Here is a 14,665-nt window from a genome sequence, read left to right as displayed (position 1 = left end):
GATGTGACAGCAACCTGAAAACTATACAGTGATACTCTAACGGGAATGTCCCTCTGTCAACCTCTCACGGTAGCACAAAATAAACAACAAAGACGTAAGATTTCTCCTGGCCACAGATGATAAACTACCTGGTTATATCCTGTCCTGCTTGGTCCCATAAAACTTTCAGAGGAGAAATGAAACTCCCTGGGCTTAACCTCCGAAGGAATTTTGCTACCTTATATACAGGATTTGGAAAGGCGGGAAAGGCGATGAGGACAGACAGACAGGGAGAAGCAAACGGCCTCCTCTGGGAACAGAGGTGCAGAGGCGGGCGTGTGGGGTGCGTTGGGGACGCTGAGCAGTCCCCTGCCGATGGGCCGAAGGAGGAAGGCCAGGGAGGAGGGAAGGCAGAGGTGGCTGTGGGAGGGCAGTGGGGGAACGGGAGCGAGACCCGGGAAAGAGGCTGCTGATGCAGTGACGATGGCGATGTGACGATGATGACGGCGATGACGTCGTGGATGGCACGGGTCACTCCCACGATGCCGACCCCACCTGGAGAGACCCAAGTCGCAACCAGCCACGTTTCTCCACATTTGGATTCCAGACTGATCTTCTCTGAATGGCAAATAGGGCCACATCCCGCCCCACCCGGGATCTCCTAGGGACTCAACAGAGGTCAGGCTCCCCTGTGTGTCCTGCGGGCTCCCCTCAGCCCGGCTCCCCCATCTTCCCTGCCTCGCTCTTGCCACCCCTGACTGCTGACCACCTATCTGGCTGGTCCCCCAACACCATGGTGCGGAGAGTCCCCAGTCCATGCCATGCTGTCCCCCGCCAACCCCCCAGACAGAAGGCCTGGAAGAAGGGGACGTACCATGGCCGGTCCCAAGCCCCTTACACGGGATGGACTCTGTTCCTGTCGCAGTGGGGTTTGCAGTGAGGGTTCAGCCAGTGCTCCAGGAACTGCTCCTCGGCGCGGTGCTCCAGGGCGAGCAGGTAGTGCATGTACTCCTGTCGGAACAAACCCGCGCTGAAGAAGGCTGTGTCCACAGCGACAGCTGAGCTGCCAGTAAGCATGCTGTGGCAGCACCCTGTCTGGCTCCTCAGACAGAGGAAGGGTGGGAGGCAGACGGGGAGGAGAAATCACCCGCCACGGCCCTGCCTCTCTCAGGGGAGACCAGTCAGGTCAACCCACTCGGCGGGCGAAATAAAGAAGTCCGGCAATACTAAGTGCTGAGAGGGTGCGTCTCCGTGGAAACTCACGCACACGCTGTCGGAGTGTAACAGGGAACAACCACTTTGGAAAACAACCAGCTGCCTGCAATCCAGAAATTTCACTCCCAGTGTATGCCCTGGAGCAGTGCACCTCAAACTATCAGATGTCAGAGTCACCGGGACGGCTGATTAAAACACAGACTTCCAAACCCAGCCCCAGAGCTCCCAGTGGATCTTGGGTGGGGCTCAAGAATTTGCATTTCTAACAAGTTCCCAGCCAGTGGTGACAGCGCTGGTTGCTTTGAGAACAAGAGAAACTCATATCAGGAGAGGTGTATAAGAATGTTTATAGCAGCAATAACGTTGTAGTAGCCAAACACTGGAAACGTGCCGCATATCCACTAACAAGAGAATGGATCAATAAACGATGGTAGGGTCACACCGTGGAATATTATACAGCAGTGAACATAAATTGTACTGTAGCTACATGTAACAACTTACGTAGGTCTTAGAAATAGCAGGTTGAGTGAAAACAGCAAGTTCAACTAGACTACATTGATACCGTGACCCCATTTCTATAAAGCTCAAAATATGCATAACTACATAATATATTACTTATGGCTACATCACCTTTTTTAAAAGGCAAGGGACAACCAGAAGAAAGCTAGAGTTGTTATACTAATATCAAACAAAAATAACTTTAAAGTACAAAAATGTTACTAGAGACAGAGGAGCATTTTGTAAAACAACCTGGCAGTTCCTCAAAATGGTAAACATGGAGTTACCGTTTGTACTCCCAGCTAGCAATTGTACTTACAGGTGTATACCCAAAAAGAAACAAAAATGGATGTCCACACAAAAACTTGTACATAGATGTTCACGGCAGCGTTATTCATAATAGCCACAAAGTAGAAACAACTCAATTGTCCATCAACAATGTAGTGCATCCATTCAATAGAATATTGTTTGGCAATTAAAATGAATGAGTATTGATCCATGCTACAACATAGATGAGCCTCGAAAACATCATGCTAAGTGAAAGAAGCCAGTCACCAAGAACCACGTATTGTATGATTCCATTTTTATGAAATGCAGCCAGCTTTATATGTTGTCGTGTCCACAATAGGAAGCAGCTCCTTGCCCTGTTTGATGCTGCCCTTCTCTGTGGCCTTACCAGCCTCCTGACGCCTCCATCCATCCCTCCACCTTGCACTCCTCCCACCCCACACCCCCCATCCCTGCTCCACATCAACGGAGTGACCCAAAAGGGCCAAAAGCGACCAGCAGAGGCAATGTCCTCCTCGGAGGCCCTCACCAGTGCTTCCTGCCTGCAAGGAGGCAGAAGGCGGTGACTATCTCTACCTCTCGGGTTTCGTCTGCAACTCTGGAGGACATCCTTGTAAGCCAGCAGGTGAGGACAGCTTTTTGTAGGATCCGCCCCCTTCCCCCACTCCTCACAGCAGCAGGGAGTGGCCCTGCCCACCCACCCCAATCCATGGCGGTCGTTGACAGCTTTTGCTAGTCCCTGCGCTTCTCTAGAACCACAGTTTCTCCCTCAAATGGTTCTCCTGAAGAAACTTTAATGACGGGAGCATTCACAGCCATGTGAGCAGGGTCAAGGGAACCATCATAGAATATTCTGGCACCCAGGCACTAGCAATAGAGGAAAGCCATGATCACGCTAGCCCATGTTAGAGGAGCCATTAGGGCTGGGGCCTTGGGGTGGCACTGCTGTGGTCTTATGGGGTGCAGCTTTTGCAAGCTAAAGAAGTGGGGGACAAACACCCTGTCCTCTCTCTCCTGGTACCCTCAATCTCCTGCCGAGCTCAACCAGCAGCCAGCCGGCCAGGGAACTGGGAGTGTGGCCATGGGAGTCAGCCTCCCGGAGCACAGAGTGGGGCAGAGCAGGGTGGAGCGGGGACTCAGGGCGGGCAGAGAAAGCCAACATCCAGGCCAGGACCATGAGCAGCAAGGGGTGTGCTGCCGCCAGGGAAGGGGGCAGAAAGCACAAATAGCAGGCGGCCATGACAGGGCCACTCTGCCTCCGGTGGCTCATCAGCCTCTGAATACACCCAGCCTCCTTTGGTGCAGGTCTTTTCTCCTCTCTCAGTCTGCTCGTGCTCTGCCATTCATCCGCATGAATGTCACTTCCAGCCTTTGGGGCGGGCCTTCTCCTCCCAATGTGTTCTGGTCTGCAGCAAAGTCAGTTCAGGCTGTGGGTTTTCTGGGTGTGGCTATGCATTGCATTATCTCATGTAAATAATGCACGAAGCAGAAAAGTGATAAATCAATGCCCAAAAGAGGGCGCTTCTTAAACAGAAGAACAAAGCATTACTTCTCTTGTCTCAATCAGTTACAAAAGTCTCTTCTTTCCCTCTTCACCTTGTCTCTCCATCTTCTGGTGCAATCTCTGGCCCATGAGCACCGCCCAGGCTACCAAAGGTGGTTCATCAAATCTCTGTTCGCGGCACCACATCGCTCCTCTTCCTTGCCCTCCATGCCCACCATCGAGCAGCCTGACTCCCGTGGACACTGCTGACTCCTCCCCATGCTCCTTCCTCTGCTCCCGCTCCTGCCCCAGCCCTGGCGATGGATCCCTGCCACAGCCTCCCGCCTCTTGTCTTACCTCCTTCCTTTCGTTGTGGTTTTCTTTGCTGTTTTTTTTTTTAATAGACTTTATTGTTTTTAGAATAGTTTTAGGTTCAGAGTAAAATTGAGCAGAGATACAGAGAGTTCCCATATACCCCCTGTCCCCTGTCCCTTCGCACACACAACCTCTCCCTATATCAACATCCCCCACCAGCACCGAACATTCGTTCCAATCGATGAACCTGCATTGACACATTGTTATCGCCCAGTCCATAGTTGACATCAGGGCTCCCTCTGCGGGTCGTACATTCTATGGGGTTGGATAAATACATGTTGACATGCATCTACCATTGCAGCATCACACAGAATATTTCACTGCCCTAAAAGTCCTCCTTGCTCTGCCCAGTCATCTGCCTAACTCCCAGCAACCAGTTATCTTTTTACAGTCTCCATAGTTTTGCCTTTTCTAGAACGTCACACAGTTGGAATCCTACACTACGTAGCCTTTTCAGATTGGTTTCTTTCCCTTAGTAGTATACATTTAAGGTTACCCCATGTGTTTCCATGGCTTGATAGATCATTTATTTTTCACACTGAATAATATTCCATTGTCTGGATGTACCACAATTTATTTATTCATTCACCTCCTGAAGGACATCTTGATTGCTTCCAAGTTTTGGCAGTTCTGAATAAAGCTGTTACAAACATCTGTGTGCAGGTATTTGTGTGGACATAAGTTTTCAACTCCTTTGGGTAAATAACAGGGGATGCAATTACTGAATTGCAAGTGTCATTTTACAAGGAACCGCAAAACTGTCTTCCAAAGTGGCTGTACCATTTTGTATTCCCAACAGCACTGAGTGAGAGCTCCCATTGCTCCACACCCTGACCAGCATTTGGTACCATCAGTGTTCTGGATTTTGATCATTCTAATCGGTGCACAGTGGCATCTCATTGTTGCTTAAATTTGCATTTCCCTAAAAACATGCGATGTTGAGCATCTTTTCGTGTGCTTACTTGTCATCTGTATATCTTCTTGGGTAGATATCTGTCCAGGTCTTTTGTCAGGGTGGGTTTTTAAAGTATGAAAATTGAAATATCTTTATTGGCTTTATTTTTATTACAATAGTGATACATCTTACTTTTTTAAGTCCTGTGGAAATAGAAAATTATAAAGACCCAAAAAAGTCCCTCTTGATTTTTCTGTATCCTTTTTCAAAGTGATGTTTTTTAAAAATTTGCCCATGTTGTTTCTTTGCTTAAAATACATGCGTGGCTTCCATTGGGCTCGGGAGAAAGTTCCAATTCCATAATGCAGCTACGGGCTTTCCATGATCCAGCCACACCCATCTCCTGAGCTGCTTCTCTCGTCATCAACCCGCCTGAGCTTTGTTCTCCAGCGTTCCCAGAATGGGCCATGCTCAATCCTATCTTGAAGCTTTCCTTAGCACCTGCTGTTCCCTCTGCCTAGAACACCTCTGTGCCTTCTCTTTTTCCTATCTCATGCTTAGCTGACTTTGCAGGCCTCAGCTTCAATGTTACCTCCTCCAGGAAGCCTTCTCAGATTCCCTGACAGCCCCCTCTTCTCCTTGGCCCCCAGAGCTCTCTGGACCATCATAGCCTGGTCACTGTGGTTGACAGTGACCTGTCCCTGAGAGTAGTAACTTTATTGGCCTGCTTCATATTGTTTAGGGCAAGTGCCACATGGTCAGTTCACGTATTGGTATGAAAACTTGATGTTCCCTCCAAAAGAGAGTAGATAAAGGTGGGAATGATTTCTAAGTTGGGGGAATGTGTGTTATTGATGTTGCCCTGAAGGAAGGCTGGGTGCTATAATTGTGGGATGTGAACAATTGCAAAGTATGCATGAAATATATCCCTAAACATATTTAGGGGCCGGGCACAGTGGCTCATGCCTGTAATCCTAGTACTCTGGGAGGCCGAGGCGGGAGAATTGCTTGAGCTCAGGAGTTCGAGACTAGCCCGAGCAAGAGCAAGACCCTGTCTCTACTATAAATAGGAAGAAATTAGCCAAACAACTAAAAATAGAAAAAATTAGTCGGGCCCAGTGGCACATGCCTGTAGTCCCAGCTACTCGGGAGGCTGAGGCAGGAGGATCGCTTAAGCCCAGGAGTTTGAGGTTGCTGTGAGCTAGGCTGATGTCATAGCACTCTAGCCCAAGCAAGAGAGTGAGACTCTGTCTCAGGAAAAAAAAAAACATATTTAGGTAACCCAGAACAGCAGGCCATTAATCAGAAAAGCAGCATTTCACCTTCGGAGAGAGTAGACATAAGCAGTAGTATTTGTGACATGATTAAATTGTTTTGGCAAGTATTGATACCCTAAAAACCCTAAATCATGGAAACGCTCCTATGACATTGATAAAGCTTCAACAAAGTGTCCAGCTTAGACCTTTATGTTTTTAAATTTCTGTGAATAGAACATCCTCTAGGAATTCTGCGTCTTATGTTAAACATAGTCATTTAAAAGGTGGAGGGAGAATTTGCAAAGGAAGCAATTATGAAGTGGCCAACTTTCCTGAATTTTTTTTCTTTCCCCCAGGACCCATGCAGTTTGGATTTGTTTTGGTTATGGTGGTTGTTTTCATCTAACTCATCAAAATACGCTCAGTGTCCTGGCATGACGCCTCCAGGTCAGCCGGGGTGGAGGACGGACGGTGAGAGGGCTCCTTGTGGAACCCAACAATGATTCCCCAGCTGCTCGCTGGACACGTTTGTGAATTTTGAGCTGAGCTCCTGCCCTGTCCAGGGAGTCTTTGGCCAGAAGAATAGCAATTGAGAGGAACAGAAAGGCAGTGTGGAGTCTTATAAATAAGGAACAACTCCCCAGCACATAGCTTGACTTGTTCAGCCATTCCATGGGAGCTGCACACTGAAGCCAACTCACGTTGCCTTCTTCTCGCCTGCCCATTTGCCAGGCGGTGTGGCGTAGCGGCTAAGAGGTCTGGGTATCATTCAAATCCAGATTGTACCTCTCCAGCCTCGATCTGGCCATCTGCAAAATGGAGACTGCACTAGCACTTGCTTCATTGGGTTAGTAAGATCAAACGAGATGACACAAATTAAGTTCTGTGCCAAATAAGTAGCCCGCATTTGTCCTTCCAGATCCATTCTCTCCCCTTTTTCACCTGGCCCTGGGACCCAGATGAAGTGTAACCACAGACTCCCCTGTCCTGTGGCTTTCCTGTCCTCGAGGACACATCAGCAGGGAATTAGAGGGTAGGAGGAGAGAGAAGCCAGGGTATTCACTCTGCTGGTTCATCTCTGAGGAGTCACAGTCACACTGAGTATGAACACAATCACAAAAGACATAATTAAAGCTTGAAGGTTGTCTTTCTATAGAATTTCCATGGTTCACCCCAGCAATTGGCTGCATCCCTGTCCCATTGGCCACAGCCCCGAGGCAGAGTGCCCTCTCCAATTCCAGGAAGCATTGCTTCCCTTACCCCTTCATGCCCAGGGGTTATGAGCCCCAATACTTCATCATTTCCTGTTGGTTTACCTTAATCCTGCCCACAGCTTTGTAAAAAATCTCTTTAATAAACTCTCCTCCACTATCCAGTCTCCTGATGGTTCCCCAATGCTATGGGGGCTTGGCACACCATTCCTGGCATGTAATAGGAATCCAATAAATGCAAGCTGTTAATTTTGGTTACTATTAGGTAAGAAAGCTCTGAGTACACTTGGAGGTCATGGAGGGGAGCATCCTTCCCAGGAACTGGGACACAGGAAGCTTTCAGGAAAGGTTTATTAAAGAAAAGACTAGAACAGTGTTCCCCAAAGTACAGTCTGTGCACCCCTCAGGGGCCCATGAGGTCAAAACGATTTTGAGAATAGCATTCTTTTTGGAATAATACTCCGACATTCTTTGCCCTCTCACCGTATTGGCATTTGCACTGATGTGCCAAAGCAGCAGTGGGTGAAACAACTGGCACCTCTGTAGGAATCCAAGCAGTGGTACCCAACTGTACTTGTGGTCCTCATATCCTTCCCCACCCACTCTCCCAGTTAAAAAATTAAAAACAGGCCAGGCGTGGTGGCTCACACCTGTAATCCTAGCACTCTGGGAGGCCGAGGCAGGAGGATCGTTTGAGCTCAGGAGTTCGAGACCAGCCTGAGCAAGCGCAAGATCCCATCTCTACTAAAAATAGAAAGAAATTAATCGTACAACTAAAAATATATAGAAAAAATTACCCGGGCATGGTGGCGCATGCCTGTAGTCCCAGGTACTCGGGAGGCTGAGGCAGAAGGATCGCTTGAGCCCAGGACTTTGAGGTTGCTGTGAGCTAGGCTGACGCCACGGCACTCTAGCCCGGGCAACAAGCGAGACTCTGTCTCAAAAAAAATAAATAAATAAAACATTCTTAAAATGCCAGTTTCACCGAAGAACGCCCTGGTGAAGCTATAGAGAGTGACCCAACGGGGAGTATGCAGGCTGCACATCTCTCTGCTGCATGACAACGTGCACGGGTCGTCAAAGGAAAAGCGCGTGCACGACTGTTGGTGTCAAGGATTGAACTAGCTGTGTCTCGTGTGAGTGTTTGGCAGACACCTTGAGAGTGAACGAAGTGAGCCTATCACCTCAGGGAAAACAGTTGACGGTATTTGTTGCTCAATGATAAAATTCAGGCTCTCAGGGGCAAATTAGAGCTTTGGAAAACTTGGGTCTGCTACCATGAAGCTGACAGCTTCCTAGTACTTAAAGACTTTTCTGGTTGGATGTGGTGGCTCACACCTGTAATCTCAGCACTTTGGGAAGCTGAGGCAGGAGGATCACTTGAGGACAGGAGTTTGAGACCAGCCTGGGCAACACAGCAAGACCCTGTCTCTACAAAAATCTTTGAAAAATTAGCCAGGTGTGGTGGTGCACATAAGAGGATCACTTGATCCCAGGAGTTCAAGGCTGCAGTGAGCTATGATCACACCACTGCACTCCAGTCTGGGTGACAGAGTGGGACCCAGTATCTAAAAATATTTTTTTAAATGTAAAAAATATATAAAAAGACTTTTCTGATGAGATCGCTGATGATATTAACAAATGTCACCACTGATATGCAGCACCTTTGATAATGACATGCTCATTTGCATCCTTACTCATTTAATCCCTGTCCCTCTCAGCCACATATCCAGCCAGTTTTTCTTTTTTTTTTTTTTTTTTTTTTGAGACAGAGTCTCACTGTGTTGCCCGGTCATGCTTTGCTGATGATTCACATTTTATTAAGCCTAGCTCACAGCAACCTCAAACTCCTGGGCTCAAGCGATCCTCCTGCCTCAGCCTCCCGAGTAGTTGGGACTACAGGCATGCGCCACCATGCCCGGCTAATTTTTTCTATATAGTTTTAGTTGTCCGATTAATTTCTTTCTATTTTTAGTAGAGACGGGGTCTCGCTCTTGCTCAGGCTGGTTTCAAACTCCTGAGCTCAAACAATCCGCCCACCTCGGCCTCCCAGAGACCTAGGATTACAGGCGTGAGCCACCACGCCCGGCCTTATCCAGCCAGTTTTTCAAAGGCAATGACCAAGGTAAACCTGGTGTATGTCTTAGTACTTGGCACACAGTAGGATATCAATAAGCCCCCTGGAGAAATGTATAAATGAGCAAATGAATAAACGAAATGACTACTCTCTCCCATAATCTTAACTAAATCCTCCTTGGAAGTTTCCTTGACATCTGTGCCAGTCTGCTTATTATAATGGCCCAGGCCAAATGTGCATAAAAAGCATCAAAAAGTAATATATATTTCACACTCCTAAACAGCAGCTGAAATCATCATCGAAGAAAAACAACCAACACAGACACACACAGAGAACAAGAAAGAAACCAGCACTGGTTTCCATGACATTTCACTATTTATTTAAAATGTTAGGAAAATGAATATGCCACAAAGGCTGAACAGCAATCATTAGTCAAAGATGAAAAGGCAAACTGCAAATCAGCCGAAAACCACAAATTCAACAACTGCATTGGCTGAGTTAGAAACAACCCAGCATTAATGATAATCTCAAATGTTCCTGGACCAAGAAAGAAGGGGTAGATGGAAAATAAGTTTTAATTTCTTTAGATTCCTTTCTTTAAGGGGGAAAAAATTAAAGCAAAACAAAAACCATTATCTGCGTCCCATGTCAGATGCCAACTGTAATGATTTAAGTAAAACATTTCTTAGTAATCAGAGCAGAAAATGGAAGTAGTCCTTTATTATGACACTGGAGTGATGTGATAATGAAATTAAATACCCACTGGAACTTGATCTTAGCTGGGAATCATAAAGTGGACAGTTAATACATCAAGGTAGGAACTTTTGCCAAGAAGGCAAAATCCTTCTTATGACATTTTTGCAGAAATAAAATCCACCGACATTTGAAAAGATTATTTTGCTCATTAGGAGAAGCAAGGTGATCACACAGACTGCAGGGTGGCTCAGAACTTAACTGCACTGGGACACTCAGCCCTAGAGGAAGACCGATCAGTGCTGGGAGCAATTTACATCCCTCACTCTGAACTAGTCTTTGAGACCGTGAGGAACAAAAGGGTAATGGAGTCACTACATACATTTGTCAAGTGGCTAAACGAGAAGGTATATTTTACAAAATCTACTTACAATAAAGCTAAAATGATTTATACTTGCCCAACAAGAACATTCCTTAAAGGATCACAGGCCAAAATGGAACACTTCCTAGAAAGGCGTATTCCCAAGGTACGCAAGCGCTTACAAATACAATCACAAAAGACATAATTTAAGCTTAAATGTCATCTTTTTAAAGAATTTCTTCCATGGTTCACCCCAGAGATTGGCAAACAATTTCTTCCCTAAAATCTGAGAAGATTAAGAGAAATTTAATGAGTTTAAGTGAAGCAATAGAAAAGATTTCTTTGAAATAACCTCCAGATTCTACAGCAGAGTTATGTCCCACAAAATATCTCCCCTGGGGAGAGGCAAAGAAAGGAATAGAAATAAGTAATGAGCATTTACTAAATGCCAATACTGTACTGTGCTTGGTGCTGGGGACCCAGAATTGAAACTAATAGTCCATCTCCTCAATTTAGAACAGTCTGCAAGGAGAGACATTGAAAAGTCAAAAATAGCAATCTTGTGCTGCAAGTGCTATGCTAGAGGGAGGCTCTGATTCGCGGGGCAGGGGAGAAGCATCAGGAAGGCCTCTCGAAAAGGGCATAATTATTTAAAGTGAATCTCTCTTTTTTTTTTTTTTTTTTTTGAGACAGAGTCTCGCTCTCTTGCCCAGGCTAGAGTGCCGTGGCGTCAGCCTAGCTCACAGCAACCTCAAACTCCTGGGCTCAAGCGATCCTCCTGCCTCAGCTTCCCAAGGAGCTGGGCCTACAGGCATGCGCCACCGTGCCTGGCTAATTTTTTCTATTTTTAGTTGTTTTTGGCTAATTTCTTTCTATTTATAGTAGAGACAGGGTCTTGCTCTTGCTCAGGCTGGTTTCAAACTCCTGAGCTCAAGCGATCCTCCCACCTCGGCCTCCCAAAGTGCTGGGATTACAGGCGTGAGCCACCGCGCCCGGCAAAGGGCTCATCTTGATCTGCACCCACCACTCGACTCCCTCACTCTCTCTGTCTAAACTGGGTCTAAACAACTAAGATACTTACTCTCCATACCACTTAGTTCAACATTTAGCTGCTTTCTAAATGCCTTTGTGCTCCCAACTAGACCACAGGAGGCTGGTTTCACACGTGGCTGGTTTTGCATGTGGCTGGTTTCTCCCAGAAGGCCCCACACCGTGGCTGTCAGCCTCAGCTGCACACTGGCACCACGGGGGGCTTTAACCCCATCCCCCACATCCAGGCGACACCTCAGGTCCCCACTCCGGGAGTGGGAGCCAGGCATCAGAATGTTAAATTCCCCAAGTGGTTCCAGTATGCAACCAAAGTTAAGAAACACATACCTAGAAAAATATGACACCAAAAACAACTTGCTGATTCAACCAATTCTCTGTGTGACTGCGTGTAACTGTAAACAAGAATGAGAGAGACACAGAGCGACACACGGTGAGCAAGAAAGAGGCTACTTGGGATTGTGTAAACTGGGTTCCTCACCCTCGGCACTATTGACATTTTGGGCCGGATAATTGTATGTCGTGGGGGGCTGCCCTGTGCATAGTAGGATGTGTAGCAGCATCCATGGCCTCTACCTGCGAGATGCCAATAGCACCCCCCTCCCAACAGTTGTAACAACCAAAAGTGCCTCCAAACATTGTCCAATGTCCCTAGGGATGCAGAAGCGAAATCCCCCTTGGAGGAGAACTACGGGTGTAGACCAACCACCAAATAATTGAGTGCATATTTATTTCACATTTCAATGGTAAGTCAAGTTACATGACCACTTTTCCAAATAGTAAATTGCAAAGTTGGAGGCAAGCAGAGAGTTGTCAAAGATTAAGGGAGATGATGACCATAAGCCAGAAAAAGGCAAACAGAGACAGCGTTTTTGGAAGTTTTGAGCAGGGGAAGGACCACACAAAGCAGAGTTTTAGGGACAAAGTCTAGCATGGCGTGTAGGCTGGCATGGGGATGGTGGGGGAAGGGCTGGAGGCAGGAAGCCAAACTGCAAGGTCCAAACCACCTGCTGACTGATGCCCACAGCGCCTTCAGTTCAGGCAAAAGCTGTTACTCCGCAATCACAGTTCAAAAGAGCCAGGTGCAGATGTTGGCAGAGAGAACGTCAGGTGGCAGGCTTGGGAATCCGTTAGAGCTGCCTCCTGTGTGCCTGGAGCAGAGCACCTGCTATGGGGCCTGTGATGAGTCCCCACTCCCCCTGGGTCCCCAAGGAAGAGCCTTTGGAATGGCCACTCCAGACATCACACCAAAAGCACGTGGGGGCCAGTTAGAGCCCTCCCGCTCAATGCCCTCCTCCAGGCATCCTCCTCCGTGGCTGTCGTGTCCATGCCCCTCACCTCCACCCACCCTCCTTCCTCACCTCTGCCCCCCCACCCCAGCTTCTCTCTATATCGCTCCAAATTCCTCCTCCTCTGCCCACCTCTGAGTGTTGGTGTCCCCAGACTTTAATCATGGGCCTCTTCTCCTCTAACTGCTTCAACCATCTATTTAAAGCCCAGATCTGTACTCCCTCATTTGAAAAATCCTTCGGTTTGCTCTCAACAGAACACAAGGTGAAGTCCAAGATACTCAAACCCTTCTTGGTCCTGCGCCTGCCCATCTCCCAGTCCCCTCCTACCCTGCACCTGGATATTCTGAGCCACCTCTTATTTTTCTTCTTCTTCCAAAAAAGCCACATCCACCCTTAACAGCCTGAAGTGGATTCATTTTTGTCACACTATATAGCAGCCATCTGCTCACTTCCGGCTCCATCACAGCCTCTGAGCAGAAACCCTGGCAACCCACTGTACGGCCTCAGCCCTAGCCGGGTACCTGGTACTTAATACTCAAAAAAGTCGTTACCATTTGCTGAGTACCATTCCAAGGACTTTACTATGAATTATTTTATTTTAACCTCATAAAATTGTGACTTTGTATTATTATTTACCATAAAAATGTTATGGTAACATAAGTAATAATACTTAATATCCCCATTTTATAGATGAGAGTACTGAGGTACAGAAATGCAAGGAACTTCCCCAAGGTTGCACAGTTGGAAAATGGGGAGATTCAAACCCAGTCTGAGCCCAGAGCCCACACTCTTCATCATCGTGCAATACTGCAGCTTAACAAGAGCCTTTTAAACGAAATGATCCAATGATGTGCATGATTCCGCGGTGACTGGAGGTAAATGCAGATCCTTCTGGGCCTTGACATGGAGAGGCAGGAAGGAGAGAAAGAGCGTGGTGCCCAGACGAAGGGGCCAGGATGGGAGACCAGCCTGGGCCACAGACACCCTAACTTTACTGGGTCACTGCTACTTCCCTTCACCTGGGTGGGGCAAAAATACCATGAAAGTCAGTACTGCTTTAGCCACAGGAGCAGCCAAGCACGGCCTGAACTGGGTCCAGCTCTAGTTGCATCCACTAAACTCACAAAAGGAAGTCAGGAGAGGGTGCCTGGTTCAGAAAGACTGGGCAGGTGGACACCATGAACCCACACGGCAGAGCTGAGACCAGAGACCAAAATCAGAGGGACAAGATCCGGGCAGGACCCCACAGGCAGCTGGGACAGAGATTCTGCCTGCCTAGACAGACCATCCCTGCCCAGGCCGCCTGGGGCCCAGGGAAGAGGGAGAAGATGGGTTTGGCTTCAGCTAAAGGGAACAGCTTCCCAGCAGCCAGGTCAGGGGGGACACTCAGCAGTCCATCAGGATTCTGGGGCTGCCGCCGTGGGCCCCACTGTTTCTACCATTTCCTCCTGTGTTCACAGCAGGTAAGTCGGCTGGCGCCTCCAGAGGAGAAAGCACGGAGGTAAAGGCTGAGATTGCGTGTACCTTAGACCTGAAACTCTAGCAGGATGCCCAACTAGCAGCCCACGCTAGGACCAACACCTAGTTTAGTTTTACAATGAATGAGCATTCCAATATTGCATTTTCTTTAAAATTGCCAGAGCCAAGCACTCACCCGCATTGGCTCGTCAGGGAATCCGGGTTTGCTGGGCCGGTCCTGTCGCCGGGATCTCAGGAGCTGTTTGGCCTCCTTTTCCTTCAGAATCGGAGAGGCCTCTGGAAAAGTCAAGAAGGTGCCTTAAGGACTCTCATACTCCATCTCCACAGTCAGAGGCAAAGGATTTGCACGTTCGATTTTGGTTAAAACACTAACGTTCTTTCTCAGGGGCCTGTCCCAAAGGACTTGGCATTCCAGAGGGCCCAGGGAGGAATTTTAAATTGTTTCTAAAATGGTTAACTTAGAGCAAAAGCTGCACAACCTAAATATATTTACTGATTTGCAATGCCTATTCCTTT

At 47.7% G+C, this 14,665-nt stretch overlaps 1 protein-coding gene across 1 annotated transcript in view; it reads right to left on the bottom strand.

Annotated features, from left to right (window-relative positions):
• Positions 1 to 856: 856 nt before the first annotated feature.
• Positions 857 to 14,665, bottom strand: part of LOC105827479 (chromosome unknown open reading frame, human C17orf67) — a 14,990-nt gene continuing 1,181 nt past the window's right edge. Inside the window, exons 2-3 of the mRNA XM_012665674.1 lie at positions 14,325 to 14,446; positions 857 to 990 (exon numbers count right to left, since the gene is read on the bottom strand). Coding sequence (XP_012521128.1) covers positions 874 to 990; positions 14,325 to 14,446 — 239 coding nt within the window. The 3' untranslated portion in view covers positions 857 to 873. The remainder of the gene's footprint in view (positions 991 to 14,324; positions 14,447 to 14,665) is intronic.

This window comes from Propithecus coquereli, unplaced genomic scaffold (genome assembly GCF_000956105.1).
Source record: "Propithecus coquereli isolate 6110/MARCELLA unplaced genomic scaffold, Pcoq_1.0 Scaffold121, whole genome shotgun sequence".
In the NCBI taxonomy this organism is placed as follows: Eukaryota; Metazoa; Chordata; class Mammalia; order Primates; family Indriidae; genus Propithecus; species Propithecus coquereli.
Note: the sequence above shows the minus strand (reverse complement) of the source record. Positions and strands in the feature narration are given on the sequence as shown.